Source organism: Quercus suber, unplaced genomic scaffold, assembly GCF_002906115.3.
Source record: "Quercus suber isolate HL8 unplaced genomic scaffold, Cork oak 2.0 scaffold_926, whole genome shotgun sequence".
In the NCBI taxonomy this organism is placed as follows: Eukaryota; Viridiplantae; Streptophyta; class Magnoliopsida; order Fagales; family Fagaceae; genus Quercus; species Quercus suber.
Genome location: NW_027070349.1, coordinates 21804 through 45734, shown reverse-complemented (window position 1 = coordinate 45734; position 23931 = coordinate 21804). Strand labels below are relative to the sequence as shown.

Below are 23931 nucleotides of genomic sequence, written 5' to 3'. Positions count from 1 at the left end.
TGTTGATCTAATTCACCTTTTTTTTTTGGAAGCAATTAGCAATCGAATTCACTTTGAAGTAAATATTTGAAATAGAATCAGTTGGACCTTAGTTTTTACTTTAAAGGAAATATTACAGTTTATTTTCAATCTCTCTCTCTTCATCTTCAACAATAACTACCATAAAAAGAGATTAGATTAAGGACAAAATTTAGTTTCAAAATTGGTTATAGTCTGAAACTATAACATTAATAAAATAAACATTACTAAATATTTTAAAAATCTAACTGTTAAATTTCATGTTTTTTGCCCTCTTAATATACACGTCAAATTTTGTGTCAATCGAATATTATTTACTATATGATATATAAACTTATATTTACCCATAATTTTAAACTACAAAAATTTGCAATTTAAACAATTTATTAATGACATAGCTATTAATTTTTAATTTTCAAGAAATTTTGCAAGCACAGAAGATATAAGAAGAAGATATAATTTAATGATAAATTTGTTAAAATTCATTTTCAATAAAATAATATTGAGCCAGACTGTAGTCTCAAACTTCAACTTATATTGTAACTAAATTTTATCCTTAAATTAATTGTGAGACTTATTTGAATTTCACTCACTCAGCTAAATCTATCGCTCTTCTCAAAACACAAAAGCTAAATCTATAGTTCTGTGGGTGAGAACGGAGACTCATCGCCAACTGTCCACAATCGTCAGTCCAAATTGAAAAGATATATTGCAAATGTTAAATAAAGGCCAGCCCAGATGCAGCCTTTGTTACATAAAACAAAGCCATGATTTGGGCTAGTGATATAAACGGGCTACCTGCTGGGCCTTTTTCTCTCTAAGTAAATTGAATTCGGACCCCAGTAATCAACAAAATATTTGCTTTTTACACTTGATGATGTCAAGGACAGTTCATATAGAGCTACTGTCATTTTCCTCTTGGTTCTGCTGTATGGACCGTCTAATGAATTAATACCCACACTTAACACACATCTTGATCTTCCATAAAAGAAGCAATGCCGATTGTCTTAAATCCTTAAATTCAGCAAATTATAGTCAGATTAATTGTTTTCCTTTTAGAAGAAGCACTTCTGGTGGCTTTTGGCCAGCAGATTGGTCAAGATCAGATTAGTTTCAGCAGCAGCCACCCCTTAATTTCAGTATCCACTGCCCAAAACAAGAAGATGCTAAACTTCAGCAGACACAACAAACTTCACTCTCGTTCAGCAAATCTTCTAGTCATCCCAAGAAACCTATAAGATTGAGGGGAAGCTGGAAACTAAAACCAATAGACCCGAAGGTGTTTAGACTTTAGATAGATACAGAGATACTTTTACAATCAGGCATGGTACCCAAAACCAAGTTTTAAGCAGTCCCATGAATTTTTGAGTGTACAAAACATAGATGACCGTTTCTTCTTCATTATACCAACCATAATTATCCCAAAACTTTGTTTTCAAGAGAGCAACAAATTATCTGAAATGCCATTTATGCTTCTGATTACTAGAGTTTTTTTCAGAGGTGGAAACCAGATCACGAGATGAGAGGAGGAGATGGAGAGAAAGGCTGCGTTTGGTTCGCGTAAAACATTTTCCGGAAAATACATATTTTCCGGAAATGCTATTTTCCGGAAAAGGAAAATGTATTCAGGTTGTTTGGCTGTCTCGGAAATCGTTTTACGAAAAATCAATTCCAGTGTTTGGTTCGGTCAAATATTTTACGGAAAATGCTTTTTATTTTACGGAAAATCAATTCTCATGTTTGGTTCGGTCAAAAATTTTACGAAAAATAAAATTCATTTTTTACGAAAAATCAATTCCTATGTTTGGTTTGTGGATCATTTTACGGAAAATATGAAATTCCTTACAAATTTCTGCTCCTGCATTACCCAGACAAACCTGTAACAATACAAAACTAATCATCCACTTCAACATCAACATTAATCATCCAAATTCAAGTACCTGCATTGCCTAGATATATCTGTAACAGTACAAAAATAATCATCCACTTCAACAACAAAAATCGATTTCCATAAATATACCCATAATATTAATATAAAAACAGTCACATTAATCGTTCACCATTGTCATTACACCTCCATGGTGTACAAAAATGATACCTACTCGTGGTATCTAAACAGTTTAAATACATAATTTGGGCAATTGTATTGTCCCAATAATACAAAATACTACGTATATAATACAAGGGTAGGTCAACAAAAGTGAATTCCAATGGAGAAAGCCCGATGAATAAGACGTGCATTGTTATGGAGAAGTCCAAGGTTTCCGCCATCTGAGAGCAAACCATGCTTCACCTCCAACAAACCCATTTCCTGCAAATTTAAAAAAAAAAAAAATAAAAAGTCCTATGTCAGCAAACTAGATAGAAGCATAGTGCATAACCTATAGCCTAAGAATAAGCACTTTTTCAGAATGGCATTGAGAAGGAATAGCTGAAAAAATTAACAGGCCACCACCAGAATTCAGAACACAAAATAACCAAATAGGAGGTAGTGTGACAACAAAATTCTTCCTCACAATCAATCTACCCACAAAAGCAAGGGCAATCAAAGCCATTAAATTACCAAATGGCCTTTACTAAATATAACTCTTCAAATTCATAATAGAGTCCTCTAAATCATGTAGCACCATTCAAATTCAGGCAAGCATACACTAAAAGTCACATTTCATTTCAAACCTTCATATGGGGGTTCACTAAATCACATAGAAAATTATAGTTCTTCAAGTGAGCATTCAATAGCGCACTCCTCAAATCTTTTCAAACAAGCATTGCTAAATCACATTAAAAAGAACCATCAAAATCCTTCAAATGGGGGCACTCATAAATTGCATGTAAGCTCTCAAATTTAATTCACTTCAAGTGGGCATTCACTAAATCACATAAACCATTAGAACCCTTCAAATAGACACTCACTAAATCTATATAACTATAAGCTCTCAATTCCAACTACGCATTAACTAAATCACATAGAGACATGCACTTAACTCTTCAAATTCAGACCAGCATACACAAAAAACAACATATCTCTTCAAACCTTCAAAATGGAGCATTCACTAAATCACATAGAAACATCAGAACTCTTCAGGCAGACATTCACTAGCACAACTCAAATTCTTTCAAACAAGCATTCACTAAATCACAATAAATAAATAAAATAAAAACTCAAAATTCTTCAAATGGCACTCACTAAATCACATATAAAGCTCTCAAATTTAATTCAATTCAAGTGGGCATTCACTAAATCACTTAAAACCATTAAAGCCCTTCACATTGGGCACTCACTAAATCACATTTAAACAAAATTTAAAATTCTTCAAATGGGCATTCACTAAATCCCATACAAGCTCTAAAATTTAATTCACTTCAATTGGGCATTCAATCCAATACTCACTAAATCACATATAAGCTCTCAATTCCAATCAAGCACTAATCACATAAACACACATTCTTCACTAATTCACAACCCTCTCAAATTACAAACTACATTCAAAATTACAAAGCCAAAAAAAAAAACACAAATTGTGAATTACCATTCCCTTGAGCTCCTTAGGCACTTTAGGCACATTCTCCTTAGGCACCATAACAGACCCTAAATATATAAATATTTATGTAAATATATAAATAAATATATAAATATTATTTATAAATAAATATGTATATATTTATGTAAATAAATATATAAATAAACAAATAAATATATATATATAATGCCATCGGACTCAATCAAAAAAAAAAAAAAATTGCAATCGGACTCACCGTTAAGTGGTGGTGGTGGATCGGCGTTGAAATCGGCGAGGTGAGCTCTGGGTTTCTCAGATCGGGATGTGGATCGGACTCGCCGTTGAGTGGTGGTGGTGGAACGGCGTCGAAATCGGCTCGGTGACGTCTGGGTTTCTCAGATCGGAGGTGGATCGGACTGCGCGGTTATGAGTGGTGGAGGATGACTTCTCTCGGCGTGGTCTCGGCGTCGAGCTCCGGTGTCTTCTTCCTCAGATGGTCTCGGCGTGGAGGATGTCTTCTTCAAGTTTCTTGGCTCTCTCAATGTCGCCGGCGTTTTCTCTCTTTCATTTCTCTCAATCAATTTCTCTGGCTCTCTCTGTTGTGTGTTTTCTTCTTCTGTTTCGTTCCCAATCAATTTCTCTCAGAGGCTCTATTTTGTGCGTCTACTCTTGTGTGCGTTTTTGTGCGAGACCCGGAAATGGTTTGAAGGTAAAATAAAAGCGTAAAACCATTTCCGGGTCAAAGGGGAAAATATGGTCAAAGTGGAGCCATATTTTCCGGAAATTAGCATTTTCCTTGCCTTCCAAACACATGGGTCAGGTGGTAAATGATTTCCTGAAATTATTTACCACCAAAACAAACGGACCCTTAGGGGGAAATCTATTGTAAAACTTCCATTCTATATAGTGAATTTGTTGCATTAAGAATAGTTTAGGTTAAATCCTCCCCAGCTTTTTTACCTTAAAACTGGACGATTTCATTGGTTTTCCTAGGTCATCATATCGCTTGTCTTTTTTACTTTTCTGCACCTTAGTGATATGATTGTTTGTGTTTAACCTAGATTTGAAAAGAAATCTAAGTAACTTAGTTAATTAATGAGGTTAAACAATCTGAGAGTACAGGGGTCTAAATAATCCAACATAACATATGCATCTTCTCTCCACTATCTATGTAACAAAGTTAGTTATGTAGGTACAACTCTTAATTAAATTCAAACACACACATGGTTGTACCATGTATTCAATTTAATTGTCTCATAGTGTATTGTATTGACCAATGCTAATATACATGACACCACCTTGTGCTTAAGTATTAGAATTTAGAAGTGTCCTATTTAGGGGCCAAATGGTCAGATACCACTGTTGGTCGACATATGTAGCGATCTACTACTATTTTGGAACTAATTGGCAATCTACTACTCTTTTGGAACTCAAGTTCCTCAAACTCGAGTTTGGCATGTTACTCAAATTCTAGAAACTCGAGTTCCATTAAAAATTTCCACTGTGACAGTGGCTGAGCTAGACTTTTTTTAAATTAAAAATGTCATCTCGAACTCGAGCTTGTGGAGCTCGAGTTCCTTCTAGACTTGTGCTTAACTGATGAAGTGCTTGATATGAGTAGAATTCTAACAAATTCCTTACATAAGTCATACGTTCCTTGGCACTCTCTAGTAGCTTTGTGTCGAATCGATGCTGTAATTCTTCAGTGGCAAGAGTCTCAAATCTCAATTGTTAGCTAAACCAAAATTTTCGAGCAAAAAAAATCATAAAGTCTGAGCAACTAAAAAAAAAAAAAAAAAAACTCAAATTTGCTTGGGACAGTATTATTTTCAATCTCTCTCTACTTATATCTGCTCTGCCGAAATTGCCAATTGAACTCTGTACATGATCCCTAAGATTGGGGTCTTTGGGTTTAGTTAAAAGAGATCAAACCAAGTTGAGGAGAGAGGAAGTGAGAGGGGGAATAAGAAGAGAAGCCACCGCCGGTGGTGGCAGTGGCATGCAGCGGCAAGAGAATCATTAGCCATAGAGGTTTGAACGGGTTGCTAAATTGTTGAGTTTCTTTAGATCTAGAATTGAGTTGTTGAGTTTTTTTGTGTTCATGTTCTTCTTTTGGGTTCATTCCATGTCTAATTTTCTGGGTTCATGTTTTTCTATCAGGTTCAAGGAATCTTACATGGTACTTGAGTTTTATTAATTTGAGTAACACATTGCAAGGAACTCAAGTTTCATAAACTTGAGTTCCCCCGTGGCATTTTTTAATTAAAATAATCCATGTTAGTGGCATTTTTTATGGAACTCGAGTTTTTAAAACTCAAGTCCCATGTCAAAATCAAATTTCACAAACTTAAGTTTCAAAAAGTGATAAATTGCTGAATATTTCTCAAATAGTGGTAAAATAGTAATAATTTTGGCAAATATTGATATTTGGCCATTTTGGCCCTATTAGGAGGAAACTTGGAGCTCACACGTAGACATTAAAATAGGGGTAATACTAAATTGGGAGCTCACACGTATAAGCATAAAATTCTTCTAGCACACACAAAATTAAATAGCCTTAGCTAGCATTTTCAAAGTCCAAACCCCTAGCATAGACTTTCCATTCACATAAGTATCATATGAGCCTCGTTTTCTAACTTACATGCATTGGCATAGCAAATGGGAAACTCATGGGCATGTTTCACTCCCAAGGAGGTAACCTTCACAAAAAAACCCTCAAAACGTTTACCAAACTCTTCTTCAACCAAAAGGACTAAGAAAAAGGATGAGGAGCTTGAGTTTGATGATGCTCTCATTCACCAACAGGCTCTTTCTGCAGCTTTCCTCTTCCACCAGCATCAGCTGAACGGTTCTCTACCCGTTAACCTTAACAGGTCCACTTCTGTGGTGTACCCATCTACAGCTGCTCCTAAAAAGCTTCCAAAGAGTTCAAGTTCTAGGCAGAGGTCACGTACTGATCATTCTCTCATTCAGCCTCTTCAGCTTGTTAACAAGGTTTGACTTTGTTTCTTTTTGGTTTTTAGTGATTCTTGAGTTCATTTGCTGGAGAATATGTGTTTATAATGCTTGTTTTGAGCTATTCAAAGTTGATTCATGACTGGAAAAATGAGAATTCTATGGTTTTTGGATGATTAATTGTGTCATAGTTTTATACTTCTTTTACTAAAAAACATAAGTATTCCCAAGTGAAAACTGATTTCGTATAGTCTGGATTTTCATCAATATAGTTTTATTTCTTCTTGTTCTTCTTCCTCCTCCTTTTTGTGAATTGAACTATTATCAATTTTTTTTACAATTAAATGTAAAGCTAGTGGATGATAATTGATAAACCACCACCTAGCTATTATGAACTGGTAAATGTAAGTATTTAACTATTTTTTCTAATATGCTAATACTTATATAGAGTTTCTTACCGTACAGTATATAAGTTTCTCTTTAAAACATATAGTTGCTTTGAATTTAATTTTCTTTAGAGAAGATAACATTGTTTATGATAATTTGATTAATACAACAACATGCTTAGAGAAGATAACATTGTTTATGATTATTTGATTAATACAACAACATGCTTGAAATGAATTGAGAAACCTAATATACTACATGGACTTAAAAGAGTTGAATCTTAATTTTATCATTTTTAACTTTTTATGATGTGAGATTGAGTGTATACGGTCATTTAACCATTATTCTAGCAGGATAAGACTTATCCCGTGCTCTAGACGAAATATCGAGCTAACATATGGTATTTTTAATATATATGTTGTGTCCATTTTGCATCTAGGTACATAGAGCATTAGATGCAAGCCAAATCCATTCCGACAAAGGATAGGAATTTGAGTTTTTTTTTTTTTTCACACTCAATAGTCTTTGAATGAGTTGGTCAATCTGTACAATAGCTCACGGACCGGTTCAAAGAGCGACCTCTTGGTCTTTATAAAAAATAAAGATTAATATATCTTATTCTAAAGGATTAATATATACTATAATATTAGATTACATCACGTTTTTACGAGGGTTTAAGCAAAGAGTTCTCATTTGTCATAGGACAAAGCATTGCATCATGGGCTTGTTAGATTTCAACTCAAACCATAAAATTCAGTGGGTTTGGTCAAACATCAAACGTTCACAAAAGTTTTTCATAAATGATGGCTGGAAACATCCATGGATTCCATTGTTGTGGCCTAACTTGTATGTTGAAGAGTCGTAACTAGTTAGTGACCTCGACAATTCGAAGACCCAAGAGGGGAAATGTCATGTCCAATATCTTTGTTGTGCTTTAGCCTTAAGTTACATGACCTTCTTGCCACATTGAAGGAAGCTACTTTCTTCTGACTCCGGCCATACGAGACAAGTCTACCTATATTACGGATTGAGATCCGATGCAATTCACCCCCTACCTCTCACAAATTTTTTTTTACTAATTTTACTTTTTTACCTTCACTTCTTTACTTTTTTATATTTTTTATTAAGCTGTAATTTTTTCCTGGCAACATTTTTTTGTTGCTTACCTATTACTTTTTACCATCAAAGAATTACCTTTTCAGCAATTTGAATGCTTTTGACATCAAAACTGAATCCGTAATGAGACTAAAAGACAGTACTTAGAAAGTATGCAATTGAATCTAGGCTTCAAGTAAGGACTGAATATGGAGTAGGGTTAATGGGATTAGGCAGTTTGGTGTGGATGCATTTTGCTTGAGTTTGTGGAAATTTGATATTATCTATTTCTTATAATTGCCCATCATACATGCGTTAATTATAACTATCATTGGTTTCTTAACTCAAAATGCTGTTCAAATACTAGCATACAATCACTTTGATTTTGTATTTTTTTACAGCACTGTTCATTAGGAGATGGAAAGAATGATGGTTATATATATGTCATCCAATAAAAGTATATTCTTCCAATTATATATATCACCCAACATCATTTTGTTAATTTCCATTCCTTAGGATCTAAATATTGATGGCCTGGAAACCATACATTTTGTTCTTGTTCACGGAGGTGGCTTTGGTGCTTGGTGTTGGTATAAAACAATCACACTATTGGAAGAAAGTGGATATAGAGTTGATGCAGTTGACTTAGCAGGTTCTGGAATTCATACATTTGATACAAACAGCATTACGAGCCTTGCACAGTACGTAAAGCCACTTACTGATATCCTAGAGAAACTTGGAGATGGAGAAAAGGTTTTCTACTCTCTCTCTCTCTTTGAATCTATGTTAGAATAATAATGTGAAATTACAGTGCACTATTATTTTTTGGCATTCATATATGCTTATAAGGTATTTAAACAAATTTTTAAAAAATGGCCAATGCCTTTGATTAGTTGGTTTGTTATTCTCAATTGCAATTTACAAGGATAAGACCCTCATATTGTTGTTATCTTATACAGAGATAACTAATACAGGAAGGGATGATTAAGCAATAATCATTTTTGGTATTCTCACTTTCTTGCACTTTAATTTAGTATAAATATATTTTATTCAATTCTCTATCTATAATTTCATATATATATATATATATATTCAGGTGGGAAAAATATTCTGGTAAAATTCACCTGCCTCTATGAAAATAAGAAACTTTAAAGCTTTATAGGGAAATAAATGAAACTAAATTCAGCATTGACATATGTTGATCCATAATATGCTTTGTGGGAGAAATGATTGAAACTAAATTCAGCATTGGTATATGTTGATCCACAATATGCCAATTTTAACATCTTTATGCCATTTTTATCCATATCAGTAGCAGTAATGTTGGTAAATTTTTCCATTTAGATGTACTGGAGCTAATAGTTTTCTTTTAAATGCAGGTGATTTTGGTGGGACATGATTTTGGTGGTGCTTGTATTTCATATGTAATGGAGTTGTTTCCATCTAAAATCTCAAAAGCAATTTTTATAGCTGCAGCAATGTTGAGTAGTGGGCAGAGTTTCCTTGATATGTTTTCCCAACAGGTTGTTCTTCACTCTATAATTTCTTGGACTTAAAAAGTGGGAAAGAAAAGAGAGAATTATATTGAACTCATGTACCTTTGGTTTCATTCATAATTCATAACTGTAACAAGGGAAACCTCATTTTATTTTCCAAGTGACTTCAAGGTTTTACCTTTTTCCTATGTAGTGAGATATATGTCTCTCTGTAAAATGATCATCTTCATTTGAAATTGATCCATTTCATAGTTCAGATTAAACATTAAAAATTTAATCGTGTATCTAGTGTCACACCACTTAAAATTTTAAATTACATAGCACTCTATACACTATAAAATCCAAGAAATAAAATCTTATAGGTGGAATGTACTTCCTTCATTTCCAGTGAAATGGAGAGGATATACTTAACTTTAATTCTTTTAGATCTGTATATACTTAGACCCCTTATTTTGATGAATTGCACTCTTGAACGTATTGTTTGTTATGATTAGTTTCAATCCTTGACATCTTGTTATATCAGATTTGCTGCATAGGATTTAATTTAGTATGAAGGAAGCTCTGTAGTCCAATGTTCCAAATATTATTTTCTAGCATGAGATTTATGTACTCGGCTTACTTCTTAAACTGATTATCTATGCTATTACAGACTGGTTCAAATGATCTGATGCAGCAAGCTCAGAGATTTTTGTACACAAATGGGAAAGATCAGCCCCCAACTGCTATAGGTCTTGACAAAGAATTGGTGAAAGACTTCTTGTTCAATCAAAGTCCTGCTAAGGTATCTTTATAACATTGTCATTACCGCTTGAATTAAACATTCTTGGACCAGGTCTAATTTAAGAGTGTGATATCAATACGACGCTGAAGATTAAGTTTTTATTTTCCTTGATGTCCAGGACGTTGCATTGTCATTAGTTTCAATGAGGCCAATACCTTTTGGGCCTGTTATAGAGAAACTCTCACTTTCTGATGCGCATTATGGCTTTATGCGGAGATTCTACATTGGAACTCCTGAAGACTCTGCCATACCAGCTGCTCTACAGGAGAACATAATAAATACAAATCCCCCAGAACAGGTTTTTTGGCTTAAAGGTTCTGATCATGCACCTTTCTTCTCAAGGCCTCAGTCCCTAAACAAAATTCTAGTAGAGATATCACAAATTCCACCAAAGCAGGCCTGAATCCTATTGCACCAAAGCCTGGTGTGGTAAATATCTGGCACTGTGTGACCTGCATATAGTAAGCAGCATGATGCGTATCTGGTTAAAGTTACGCGACCACGATATGGCATGATGTAGTGCATATGACACTGTTCCCTTTGTGTAGCTGTAAAATATAGATATGGCTATACATTACCACTAAGCATGTATGAATTTTAGTCTTTCAAATCTGCATAACAAAATATGTACAAAAGGAAAATGAAGAAAAGTTGTTGACAATATCTATTTGAAATTTTCATCCTATGTAAGAATACTACTAAATAAGTGAATATTAAATGAAGTAACAACAGATAAATTTAAAACTCTTGAAAGATGAACATTGCAGTAGTGCTCACTCTGTACCATGATAGGGCATACTCTTTTACTTCAAAGTAGAACAAATAGCTCTAATTAAAATGGGCTGCACTCCATTTGATAGCTTTAACCTAACCTTGATCCATATCCTACCAATTTGATGCTGAGACAAATGCTACGAGTTGCTTGGGGCTGCGGGGGTCTTTTGGTGCATGGTCACATCTCAACCACTAAAAGATTGGCCTTATTGGAGGAGATTTAGGTGAAGGGGATTTCAGAAGTTGACTTGTTGAGATGTAGGTAATCTTGTAAAGCTTGGTTTTCAATTTCTCACATACTAAATAGCAATTATAGCAAACAATTTCTTCTATGTGCTTTGTGCACTCATGGAACACAGGATTTGAGGCTATCTAAATGGTAGCCTTGATGTCGCAATATAGTTTGGTTTGTAATGAGTTATGCCAAAAGCAGTTTTAATCAAAGTAATCTCACTACAAATAGTAGTAGTCATTGATCTATATGAACGTGAAATAGTTGTTTGCTTCTTGATCTTCGAAGAAGTAAGTGACTGACCAAGTTATATGCAGTATTCAATGACCGATTGACGATTGTCGCTGCATTTTGCCCAGCTGACATCACAACAATATGCATGTAATTTTGATTGACGCTGGAAGCTGACATGAAATTACTTGGCCTATGTCTGCTTGATGCATCATAATACCTGATGTGTCGCATCCAAATGTAGTTTGTCCATAAATTGATTAGCCTAGTAATCCAATGGAGGATTAAGTAAACCATCTATCTAATTGGTCACTTACATGAAAAAACGCTCCGGTTTCACCATCATGCATGTTCATTAGGTGACAAATTTTGTTACATTGAAGACCTTTGAGGGCATATCAGTGTTGAGACAGGAACATCCCTTGTTTAATAAAGCAAGTATGCAACCTCCATATCAAAGAAATATGTTGATTTTCCAAGGTCCTCAATTTACTCTGAACATTTTCTGGAAATATTTCTCAATTTTGTTAATCAATTTGCTACAAGCAAGTTTCTTTTCCTAAGATTGATTCGTGAATGTCCGAGTTTAATTTGCAGCATTCCATTTGCTTCTTGTTCTATATTATTTTCTCATCTGATTAATTACAAAGGAGAAAATATAATGTAAACTGCATCAGATTGCAGTGAGAAAACTGAGAATTGATGAATTTGACCAAGGAGTTGGAAATTGGATGTACCAATTTACTTCTTTTCATTTTGTGTCATATAAAGATAATAACTTTGGTCCATTACATTGGGTTCCCAATTGAATTCAAACACTTGTTGCACTTTCAAGGAGAATTAAATTAAAACAACCAATTCAATAGGAGAACCTAATATACCCATACCTAAGTTTTACAAAAAGATAAATAACCTTACTAAAATTATTCTTTCAAATTAGTCACAACCAACGCTATGTTTGCACATTCAAAACAGTAGATAAAATATCTATAATTTTAAAAATCCAAGAGAGAAATTTTGAAGTGAAAAGGAAAAATAAATGTAAGCAGGAATAATGTAACAGCAAGCTTATGAAAGAAAGAAGCAAACTGTGTCGCAACCTGTTTAAAAACCTCTTAATTTCTGCCCTTTAAACGAAACGCCCAGCCACAAAGAATTAAATCTAGGCGTCAGATACAAGGGCAAATCTAAAAAGTCTTCAAAAAAATAAATATAATTTTATCAAAGTAAATGCAATCTCAGCCGAAAGATGGTGATTATTTGTGTACTAATCACTGTAAAATCAGTACTTATCGGAAATATTTTCATCCTTGATTGCACAATAAACAACTAAAAAAAAAAATACAACAATAAGAAATAGAAATTGAAAGAGCAAAAAGAGATCAGATGGTAGTGCATGTTGTAGAATCATCAAGTTGTGATATATACAGACTTGTATGGATAACAATCATCACGCCTCCTTTGCATACTTTCTTTACCAAAAAACAAAAACAAAAATCTATTTTTTTTTTTTTTTATGGGTTTGTTGAGGAATCAGAAAAAGAGTATGTCAATCACCATGAAGCATCAAATACAGAGATGCTTGTAAGACTGGGGCGACAACTAGTATCATCATCTTCCCATTGTTTATGTTCCTACAAAAAAAAAAACACACACAGACCACAAATAGGAAAAGCATAGAACACAAGCCACACGGCCACAACTCGCACTGACACAATGAAGAGAAACATAGGAGAACAGCATATTTAAAGGCAATATTTAGGGTTTCAGGTTTCAACTTTCAGGTAAAAGAGGCTAACGTGGGGATATGAACTTGTTGGCCCATAAACTTTGGTGGGCCGATGTAAAAGTTCAATGCTCTCACTAAAAATTTGGGCGGGCTAATTTCATCAAATTTTGGTACCAGTCATCCCAGCTTGGCCCATACTCTAGTGATTTTTTTTTTTTTTTTTTTAAATGATGATTTGAGTGTGAAATATATTAGTCTTATAGTTCATATTTATCTAGACTGTTTCCTATATCCCTGAAAAAAAAACCCCACCAGCTCTATAGGCCCGCTTAGTACCTAAAGAGAACAAAGACACCTTGTAGAAGAAGGAACTACAATTCTACAGCTTAAGAGAAGAAGGAAAGTCTAACTTTCTTAGCGACAGAGAAACTAAGTTATTATACTAAGATTATTTAGTATTATTAATCTAAAAAAATGTTATTTATTATTATTTAATTTGTATATGAGAAAAAGCATATTAAAAGACGAAATTAGGGTCTTTTCAAACAAACAAACAAACAAACAAACAAAAAAGAAGAAGAAGGTGAAATTAGGGTTTCAGGTTTCAACTTTCAGAGGCTAACGTGGGGATATGTTCTTGTTGGCCCATAAAGTTTGGTGGGACAATGTAAAAGTTCAAAGCTGCCACTAAATATCTGTGCGGGCTAATTTCATCAAATTTTGGTACCAGTTAGACCAGCTTTGGCCTATACTCTAGTGTTATTTATTTATTTATTTATTTTTTCAATTGATGATTTGAGTGTGAAATATATTATGTTATATACCTAAAAGTTGTTTACCTAAAGTCTTATAGTTCACATTTATCTAGATTGATTCCTCGAACCTGGGGTAAAAAAAAGGCGAAAATGCACTTTTCGTCCCTACATTTTGGGTCAATTTTTATTTTGGTCCCAAAATTGATTTCTTTGCAAATTTCATCCCTAAAATTTGAAAATCGTTTTTAAAATGGTCCTTGTCGTGAACCAATAGACGGAACCCTCCTACGTGGCAGACGGAGTGCCCTTATTTCTGACGTGTCGCTGACGTGGCCATTAAAATATTGTTAAAAATCATTATTTGGCATTTTTAAATACACATCAGCATTTTAATTTTTTTACTCAATCCACGTCAGAAAATTTATATAAAAAAGAAATTAAAATTTAAAAATAAAACCTTAAATCTAATTTAATTAAAAAAAATATTACTTATTATTATTAATTTTCATTTCATAAGAACATTACACTTGTTCTTCGTGTTCTTCCCAATCAAACCTAGCAAGGAAGAACTCAACCCAGATTACAAGAACACAAACCCAACAACCAATAACTCAAACTCAGATCTCAACAACAAAAAAGAAAAAAAAAGAAAAAGAAAGAAACAGAGATCAAACACAAACACAGTCCCAGCGGTATCAAAATCTTAGCCTGAGATGATAGCAAAAACCCAGATTGACCAGAAAAAAAAAAATTGACAACAAACGTTGCAACCAAAATCCCAATGTTATTAAACTCTCCATCCCTCTATGAACATAAACCCAAAAAGTGAACACACATCAAAAACCCAGATAATGAACACAAACCCAGAACCCGACTACCACTAGCCATGCCGTGACAACAACCAAAGCAATACAAGCCGTCGTTCATCAACACCTTTCTCTCTAATTCTCTCGCTTCCGTGATTCACCCAACTACCAACCACCTACCTGTGTTTCACAATACCCACCAACAACTGATCTGTGTTTCACAACACCCTCCACCAACCGATCGCAACCCACGAATTCAAACCAATCCACAACCACCACAGATCTGGGGCTTCACAACAACACACAATAGCCACCACCAACCAATACATAACCGACGAATCCAACCAACCCACCATCCAAACTGATCCCACCGCCTTCACTCATCCATAAAAGCTCCATGGTCGAGCTTGAGAACTCGATTTAGACCAATACCATTCCAGAGCAATCAATCGGTTAGAAGAGAGAAAGATCAAAGAGAGGGAGAGTGAGAATCAACAAATTCCTAAAGTGGTTGTTCCTGGAGGGGCTCTGGGTGGAAGGAAGAGAGAGAGTCTGTGTGAAGAGAGAGGAAGAAGAAGAACAGATTTGGGGAAGAAAATATTCCGAAAATTCTCTCATGAAAAAAATGTTTTAAACAATTAATATATGAAAACTAATTTAATTAGAATGAAAAGTTTAAAAAAAAAATTGAAAAGTAAAAAAGAAAAATAATTTAATTAGATTAATGTTTATTTTAAATTTTTTATTTATTTTCTGACCTAGCTTTTTATTTTCTGGGCTTTTTTTTTTTTTTATTAACTAAAATGCTGATGTGTATTTAAAAATGCCAAATAATGATTTTTAACAATATTTTAATGGCCACGTCAGCGACACGTCAGCAATAAGGGCACTCCGTCTGCCACGTAGGAGGGTTCCGTCTATTGGTTCACGGCAAGGACCATTTTAAAAACGATTTTCAAATTTTAGGGATGAAATTTGCAAAGAAATCAATTTTGGGACCAAAATAAAAATTGACCCAAAATGTAGGGACGAAAAGTGCATTTTCGCCTAAAAAAAATCCACAAGCTCTATAGGCACACTTAGTACCTAGAGAAAACAAAGACACCTTCTAAAAAAAATGGACGACAATTCTACAGCCTAAAAGAAGAAGGAAATTCTAACTTTTTTAGCAATAGAGAAACTAAGGGTATGTTTGGTAATTGCTTTTTCCCTTATTTTCTATTCCCAAAAACAATTTTCTATTATGAGACTAAAAAACTTGTTTGGTAATCCAAAATGGACAAAAAATAAATTTTTTTTTCAAAACTCAATTTGCGAAGGAAACTGAAAACATGCAAAAAGATGTTTTCAGTTTCTAGTTTTTAAAAATCAATAAAAACATGCGTCTAATTTAATCAATCTGTCTCATTTAATGAGTTAGCATTAGAATTCAAATCCTAGTAACAACATATTTTCAGTATTTTTTTTTTTAAATTTCAACTAACTAAACATGTTTTTTATTTCAAAAATACAAGAAAATTGATTTTTTCTTTATTCTCCCAAAAACAAGTTTTTGAAAATAGAAAACAAAAACTGTTACCAAACATAACCTAAGTTGTACTAAGGTTATTTATTATTATTCTTTTAAAAAAGTTTATTTATTATTATTTAATATGTATAGTAATTATTATTGTTTATTTATTACTTATATAATATACGAGAAAAGCATATTTAAAGGTGATATTAGAGTTTCACTTTCACCTAAAAAAGGTTGCGGGGAATGGTTATGAACTTGTTGGCCCATAAATATTGGTGGGCTGGCTCTTGAAGTTTAAAGTTCTCACTAAAAAAATGGGCGGGCTAGTTTAAACAAAGCTGGGTAACAGTCAACCAGAGTTGGCCCATTCTCTAGGTCTTTTTTCTTTTCTTTTTTAAAAAAATATATAATTTGTGTTGCATTTGTTTTTTATTTTTTATTTTATATATGTATGTTGCATTTTTTTTTTTTTTTTATAGGGACGAAAAGTGCATTTTCGCCTAAAAAAAATCCACAAGCTCTATAGGCACACTTAGTACCTAGAGAAAACAAAGACACCTTCTAAAAAAAATGGACGACAATTCTACAGCCTAAAAGAAGAAGGAAATTCTAACTTTTTTAGCAATAGAGAAACTAAGGGTATGTTTGGTAATTGCTTTTTCCCTTATTTTCTATTCCCAAAAACAATTTTCTATTATGAGACTAAAAAACTTGTTTGGTAATCCAAAATGGACAAAAAATAAATTTTTTTTTCAAAACTCAATTTGCGAAGGAAACTGAAAACATGCAAAAAGATGTTTTCAGTTTCTAGTTTTTAAAAATCAATAAAAACATGCGTCTAATTTAATCAATCTGTCTCATTTAATGAGTTAGCATTAGAATTCAAATCCTAGTAACAACATATTTTCAGTATTTTTTTTTTTAAATTTCAACTAACTAAACATGTTTTTTATTTCAAAAATACAAGAAAATTGATTTTTTCTTTATTCTCCCAAAAACAAGTTTTTGAAAATAGAAAACAAAAACTGTTACCAAACATAACCTAAGTTGTACTAAGGTTATTTATTATTATTCTTTTAAAAAAGTTTATTTATTATTATTTAATATGTATAGTAATTATTATTGTTTATTTATTACTTATATAATATACGAGAAAAGCATATTTAAAGGTGATATTAGAGTTTCACTTTCACCTAAAAAAGGTTGCGGGGAATGGTTATGAACTTGTTGGCCCATAAATATTGGTGGGCTGGCTCTTGAAGTTTAAAGTTCTCACTAAAAAAATGGGCGGGCTAGTTTAAACAAAGCTGGGTAACAGTCAACCAGAGTTGGCCCATTCTCTAGGTCTTTTTTCTTTTCTTTTTTAAAAAAATATATAATTTGTGTTGCATTTGTTTTTTATTTTTTATTTTATATATGTATGTTGCATTTTTTTTTTTTTTTTACATATGTATATTGCATTTGTTATTTTATTCATTTCTCATTTTTCTTATGTACCTAAAAGTAGTTTATCAAGAATGTTATAATTCAATTGACATTAGTATTTTTAACAAAGATGTTTAGGGTTCATTCTGGAGCTTTTCACATGATCCTTGAAGGCAATTTTGAGTTTGTGATAAACTCTTTTAAATTTGTAAACAATCTCTATTCAATGTTTGGCCATTTGATTAACAATGTTTTATTTTATGTAAACTCTTTTTAGAGTATTTATTTCTCTCACTCTTATAGACAAGGTAATGTCGCGGCAGATACATTAGTTAAAAGAGTTAGATTTTCTTCACCCTTGCTTATGTGAATGGAGGATGTTCCATCCAACATCACTCCTCTTGTTGTAGCTGATTTTCCAGCCCCTTGTTAATAATACAACCTGATCTGTTTCTTTTTTTTTAAAAAAAAACTACCGAATGTGTGCAAGAAAGGAAAGGTTATATAATAACCATTTGAAGGGGGATTATCAAATCCAACGACCAATCAACGTTGTGAGACTGCATTTTTTAAAATGGCTTTTTGGGTTTAAGTTCTAATAGCCGAGTTAATTCATTTAATCCATTTCAAAAAAATAAAACAAAAATCATTTATCCCATTGTCACAAAAATCATATAAGAAAACCACTACTGGTGATGTTGTCTTCAGCCCGATAAACATGAAAACCACTGTTGGTGATGTTATTTACCACTAGTATGGGAAAATGATTTGAACCCATATTCACTTCTATGGAAGAGATCGAACAACATCATCAAACAACTGTATTCTTGACCTTTGGCTTGGTAAAATAAGTTGCTACCTAATATATAATTGCCAATTTGTTAGGTGGCCATTACCCATATCTTTCAACAATGATGGGATGATATTAATATAAATGAGAGATAGCCATTAAAATCCATGAAATAACATTTATTTTTATCAATTAAAACACAGATAAACATTTTTTTTTATTAACATATTTACCACAAATATGGGAAAAGGATTAGAACTCATTCTCTTCTATGAAAGAGATTGAACAACATCATTGAACAACTGTATGTTTGACCTTTGGCTTGGTAAAATAAGCTACTACCTAATATATAATTTGTCAATTTGTTAGGTGGCCATTACCCATAACCTTCAATAATGATGGGTGATAGTAATATAAATGAGAGATAGCCATTAATAAAATCCATGAAGTAACAGCTAATAACAAATCTTATCCACTAAATCAATTAAAACACAGATAAACATTTTTTTTTATTAACATATTTACCACAAATATGGGAAAAGGATTAGAACTCATTCTCTTCTATGAAAGAGATTGAACAACATCATTGAACAACTGTATGTTTGACCTTTGGCTTGGTAAAATAAGCTACTACCTAATATATAATTTGTCAATTTGTTAGGTGGCCATTACCCATAACCTTCAATAATGATGGGTGATAGTAATATAAATGAGAGATAGCCATTAATAAAATCCATGAAGTAACAGCTAATAACAAATCTTATCCACTACTAAATCAAAGTCACATCTGTATGAATATAATACTTTAAAAAAATTAAAGAAATAAACATTTCATTATCAAAAGGATTTAAGATTTATCTCAGCAAAAAAAAAAAAAAATTTAAGATTTAGACTTCCTCTTCCACACACTGTAGATGAGGTCGAGGCACTGGCTACAACAAGAGCTTTGGTTTTTGCCCAAGAGATTGGTGTTCCTTCAATGATTTTAGAAGGTAATTCAGAGAAAATTGGCAAATACCCCTTTTACACAAACTTTGCAACATTTTGTCCCATTTCCCAAACTAATTAGGGAAATGTCTTTGTTTTGAAACTCGATTTTCTAAAAATTAAGTTTCAATTTAAAATTCAATTTTTGGACAATCGAGTTATTGTGAACCGAAAAATTAAAAAAAAAAAATTCTTGGAACTCGAGTTTAAATGGAACTTTTAAATGGAACTCGAGTTTCAAAAAAAAAAAAAAAAAATTCTCTAAGTCCACATTCGTTATAACTCAATGTTCCAAAAATTGAGTTTTACATTTGGAACTCGATTTTTAGAAAATCTAGTTTCAAAATAGGAGTATTTCTCTAATTAGTTTAGGAAATGGGGCAAAATGCTGGAAAGTTTGTGTGAAATGGGCATTTGCCAATTTTGGCTAGGTAATTCCCTTGTAGTCATTAATTTTTTGGAGAGGAAGTAGCATCTTTTGCTTCAATTAGTCATTTGATAGCGGATTCTAAGATCCTTTTAGAAACCTTTTCTAATTTTAGTTGTGTCCATGTTAAGGGATAAGGTAATTTTATAACTCATAACCAATCTAGACATGGTCAACATATTAGTGATTTATTGATCTACCTCACCTTAATGCTATAATCTTAGCCAAAAAAAAAAAAAAAAAAAAATTTCTCTAAGTCCACATTCGTTATAACTCAATGTTCCAAAAATCGAGTTTTACATTTGGAACTTGATTTTTAGAAAATCGAGTTTCAAAATAGGGGCATTTCTCTAATTAGTTTAGGAAATTGGGCAAAATGCTGGAAAGTTTATGTGAAATGGACATTTGCCAATTTTGGCCAGGTAATTCCCTTGTAGTCATTAATTTTTTGGAGAGGAAGTAGCGTCTTTTGCTTCAATTAGTCATTTGATAGCGGATTCTAAGATCCTTTTAGAAACCTTTTCTAATTTTAGTTGTGTCCATGTTAAGGGATAAGGTAATTTTATAACTCATAACCAATCTAGACATAGTCGACATATTAGTGATTTATTGATCTACCTCACCTTAATGCTAAAATCTTAGCCGATTTGACCGCTTTTTCTTAATGATATTTAGTTATTTACAACCTTCTTCTCCCAAAAAAAAAAAAAAAAGATTTAGAATCTATACTATTAATAAGAGGATTCTCTCATTTTGTCTATAATTTTAGCGTACCAAAATATCCTCATACAAATTCTAAAATAAAATACCCTTTAGTTTAATTTTTCTTTTCCTACAAAAAAGCAAAAAAGGTTAAAACAGTAATACTATCTCACATACAAAAGAGGGGAAAAAAAAACTGTTATTCTCACTACTCATTTGTATTCAAATACTTGATTCCTATCAATATTTGTTATCTATTTGAATTCAAATACTTCAATTATCTTTATATAAAAAAATACAAAATTACTTCTTTAAAAAGAAAAAACCCACCTCATGTAAAAAGTAAAAACTACTCATTCTTATCTTAAAATTTTTAAGTTTTTTTTTTTTTTTTGAATTCTTTAAAACATTCCTAAATGTTTGTTATCCAAATTCTATGCAGTTATCATAAATCCCCATTCATCCACACTAACGTATATCATTCTTATTTTTGTTCAAATCTTAAATTTGTTTACTTATCACAATTCTTATCCCAATCAATAAATTCAAATGTCTCATTGGGTTTCAACTTCTTACGGTTCTCTATCTTATTTTTAAACATTATTCCACGCTACCTTACCTCCTTCTTTAAAAAAAAAAAAAAAAAAAGTTATTTATATATCACTTTTAAGCTTCATAACACCAAACAAAAAAACAAATAAATAAAATAAAATAAAAAAGCATTGTTGCACATGTAAAGCACGTATGATGAATATAGTAAATATATAAGTTTTTGCAAATAATTGTAGAGATAAAATCTACAATCTATAGTATGAGGGCAAACTACCTTTCCTCACCAAAATCTAGAAAAGTACCCTGTAATTACATATATATATATATATATATATATATATATTACCCGCACAAAGTTATCGCATTTGAAAATTATTTAAAGATTATTCTGAAACTATTTAAGACGGCATTATTAATTGTTTTTATAAATCTCAAATATAATTATAAAGGCTATAGTTTTGAAATTCCATCACTTTGCACTCGGTTGTTTATTTAAAAGCAATATATTTTTTTTTATGCATTTTTTTTTTCAATATGTTAGGGTCATACTCATTATGTGTTAACATATTCTTTGACAAAATGCACTTTACTTGTAATTTGGTAGATCTAAGATGTGTTTAGAATATCACAAAATGTGTAGGAATGGTAACAGATCGAGTTCAGGGCATGTTTTTTTATGACCAAACCTGCCCCTATTACCCGAACCCACCCCATTTAATAAACGGTTTTTTCCTAAACCCAAACCTGCCTCGTTGGACCCCGCAAGCCTCGTCTCGGCATGCCACTTTTGGGCCAATCTAAAGGCCCTTAAACCAAACCCAAAAATGAATAAACCGAACCAAAAAATGAATAAAAATAATTACAGCATTTTCTTGGCATCCAAACGGGTGCCAAGATCTAACAAACCAATCCATTCCAAAAATCCAACAAATCCCAAAAATTTTGCAAACTTAGAAGGATAATTAGCAAATCTGAAAATCCCACCAACAAAACACAAAAAAACTCAACAAATTTGGCTCACAATAATGGCAAACCTAGCCAACCACATGACAAATTCCCCTTACTTTACTGAGAGAAAAAGAAAATGAAGCTCTCAACGTAACAATAGCTTCATGTGATGTGAGTCCGCAGCTAGCGATGAAGGTCGCAGGCTTCTATTGGTGGCTATTGGCAGAGCTGTATGGGATCGTGATTGACGAGAGTTTCGACTTGTCAGTGGCAAGGATTTAGGATGATCCGTCAGTGAAGATTTTTTTTTCGAAGGTCTTTTTTTCTTGGCTTGGTTGTGGCTGTGGTGGTTTGGGTGAGTTGCGTGGTGAGAGCTTGAGAGACAAAAAGAGAGAGAGAGAGGGGCGGCTGAGATTGATTAGGTGGCTAGCAAAGAGAGTGAGATTGAGAGCTTGAGAGACAGAGAGAGTGAGAGTGGAAGTTAGAGCTTGAGAGAGAGAGGGGCGGCTGGGGATTAGGTTTAGGGTTTGGGTAATGGGTTAAGAATATATATATATATATATATAGGGCAATTTTGTAATTTGACTATATTCTGATCGAGTCTAGGTCTACATTCAGGCTGGGTATCACTAAAACCAGCACCCGACCCAAACCCAGTTCGGGTTTTATTTTAAAAACCTAAACCCAACCCTACTATTTCGCAGGTCGGGTCAAGTCATGTAAAAATTGTCATTCCTAGAAATGTGCTGATAAATCAAAACAAGTGATATCATTGAAGTCGTGAAGATTGAGCTGAGAAATAAGTGAAGAAAAGCTAAAATAGTGGACCTCAACACTAGCTCGACACCTCTCGATCTATCGAGCTATGCAAATCCATAATTCTCATATCAGAATTTCGACACATGATGACTTGTAAGTATCATTTATGTTTTATTTTGAAGTGTCTTTCTCAACTAAGTTTTTCATTTTTTTTTTTTTTTAATTCTTTATAAATTGTAGGAGGACAACTACATTCTAGACATTCATAAAATTTTTCCTAGACGCATGCACATATGCATGACTCTGTGTGTGCGTATATAGGCATTCATATCAATTTTCAAGAGGGGTACCATTCCCTTGAATCTACCTTTTTTTTATTTATTTTACTATTGTTTTATTGCATACAATGATTTCTTGATGCCATAAATCTTGCAAACTAAAGTAAAACATCTCAAATTCACAGGTAACATGATATTGTACAAGGATCTAAGGTTGTACCCTGCAATAGTTATGCTTGCTCTAAGTGTTCACAACAAAACAAAACTTGGCAATTTGTCTTTACCAGCTGGAGTAATGCTTTGCTTACCAACAGTCCTCGTTCACTAGGACCATGAACTTTGGGGAGACGATGCATCAGAGTTCAGGCCAGAGGTTTTCAGAAGGAATTTCAAAATTTCAAAGACAACAAAGGGTAAAGTTTCTTTCTTCCCCTTGGTTGGGGTCCCCGGATATGCATTGGACAAAACTTTGCAATGATGGAAGCAAAAATGGCACTGACAACAATTCTACAACGCTTCTCATTTGAGCTCTCCCCATCCTATCGTCATGCTCCTACTCCTGTTATAACTCCAACCACAGTATGGTGCTCACCTCATAGTACATACACTGTAGCATCAACTATGAAGGGTATAGTCAAATATGCATGCACTATGTATGGTCAAATATGTATGGATCACAATCCATGTTGTACTGGAGAACGTTGAGTATTATGTAGACTTGCAGCTATTGTTAAATAGTGAAATGGTGAAAATGTGGAACTCCCATTACTGTAATATATTAAGGCTTG

At 32.9% G+C, this 23931-nt stretch overlaps 1 protein-coding gene, 1 long non-coding RNA gene and 3 other non-coding genes across 5 annotated transcripts; 1 reads left to right on the top strand and 4 right to left on the bottom strand.

Moving 5' to 3' along the window:
- Positions 1-2293: 2293 nt before the first annotated feature.
- On the bottom strand, positions 2294-4345 carry LOC136065320 (uncharacterized). Its single transcript, XR_010626958.1, has 3 exons — positions 3775-4345; positions 3549-3607; positions 2294-2329 (listed from the first exon to the last, which is right to left on the bottom strand). It is a non-coding gene; the product is annotated as an uncharacterized LOC136065320 (long non-coding RNA).
- Positions 4346-6154: 1809 nt separating this feature from the next.
- Positions 6155-11110, top strand: LOC112002303 (putative methylesterase 11, chloroplastic). The gene is made up of 5 exons (XM_024034460.2): positions 6155-6512; positions 8472-8708; positions 9335-9478; positions 10101-10232; positions 10351-11110. The coding sequence occupies exons 1-5, from the start codon at positions 6177-6179 to the stop codon at positions 10633-10635; spliced, it is 1134 nt and encodes a 377-aa protein (XP_023890228.1). The 5' UTR covers positions 6155-6176; the 3' UTR covers positions 10636-11110.
- A 1590-nt stretch (positions 11111-12700) lies between these two features.
- On the bottom strand, positions 12701-12788 carry LOC112002306 (small nucleolar RNA Z196/R39/R59 family). Its single transcript, XR_002881880.1, has one exon. It is a non-coding gene; the product is annotated as a small nucleolar RNA Z196/R39/R59 family (small nucleolar RNA).
- Positions 12789-12845: 57 nt separating this feature from the next.
- LOC112002305 (small nucleolar RNA Z195/SNORD33/SNORD32 family) lies at positions 12846-12930 on the bottom strand. The gene has a single exon (XR_002881879.1). It is a non-coding gene; the product is annotated as a small nucleolar RNA Z195/SNORD33/SNORD32 family (small nucleolar RNA).
- Positions 12931-12999: 69 nt separating this feature from the next.
- On the bottom strand, positions 13000-13088 carry LOC112002307 (small nucleolar RNA U31b). The gene has a single exon (XR_002881881.2). It is a non-coding gene; the product is annotated as a small nucleolar RNA U31b (small nucleolar RNA).
- Positions 13089-23931: the final 10843 nt, after the last annotated feature.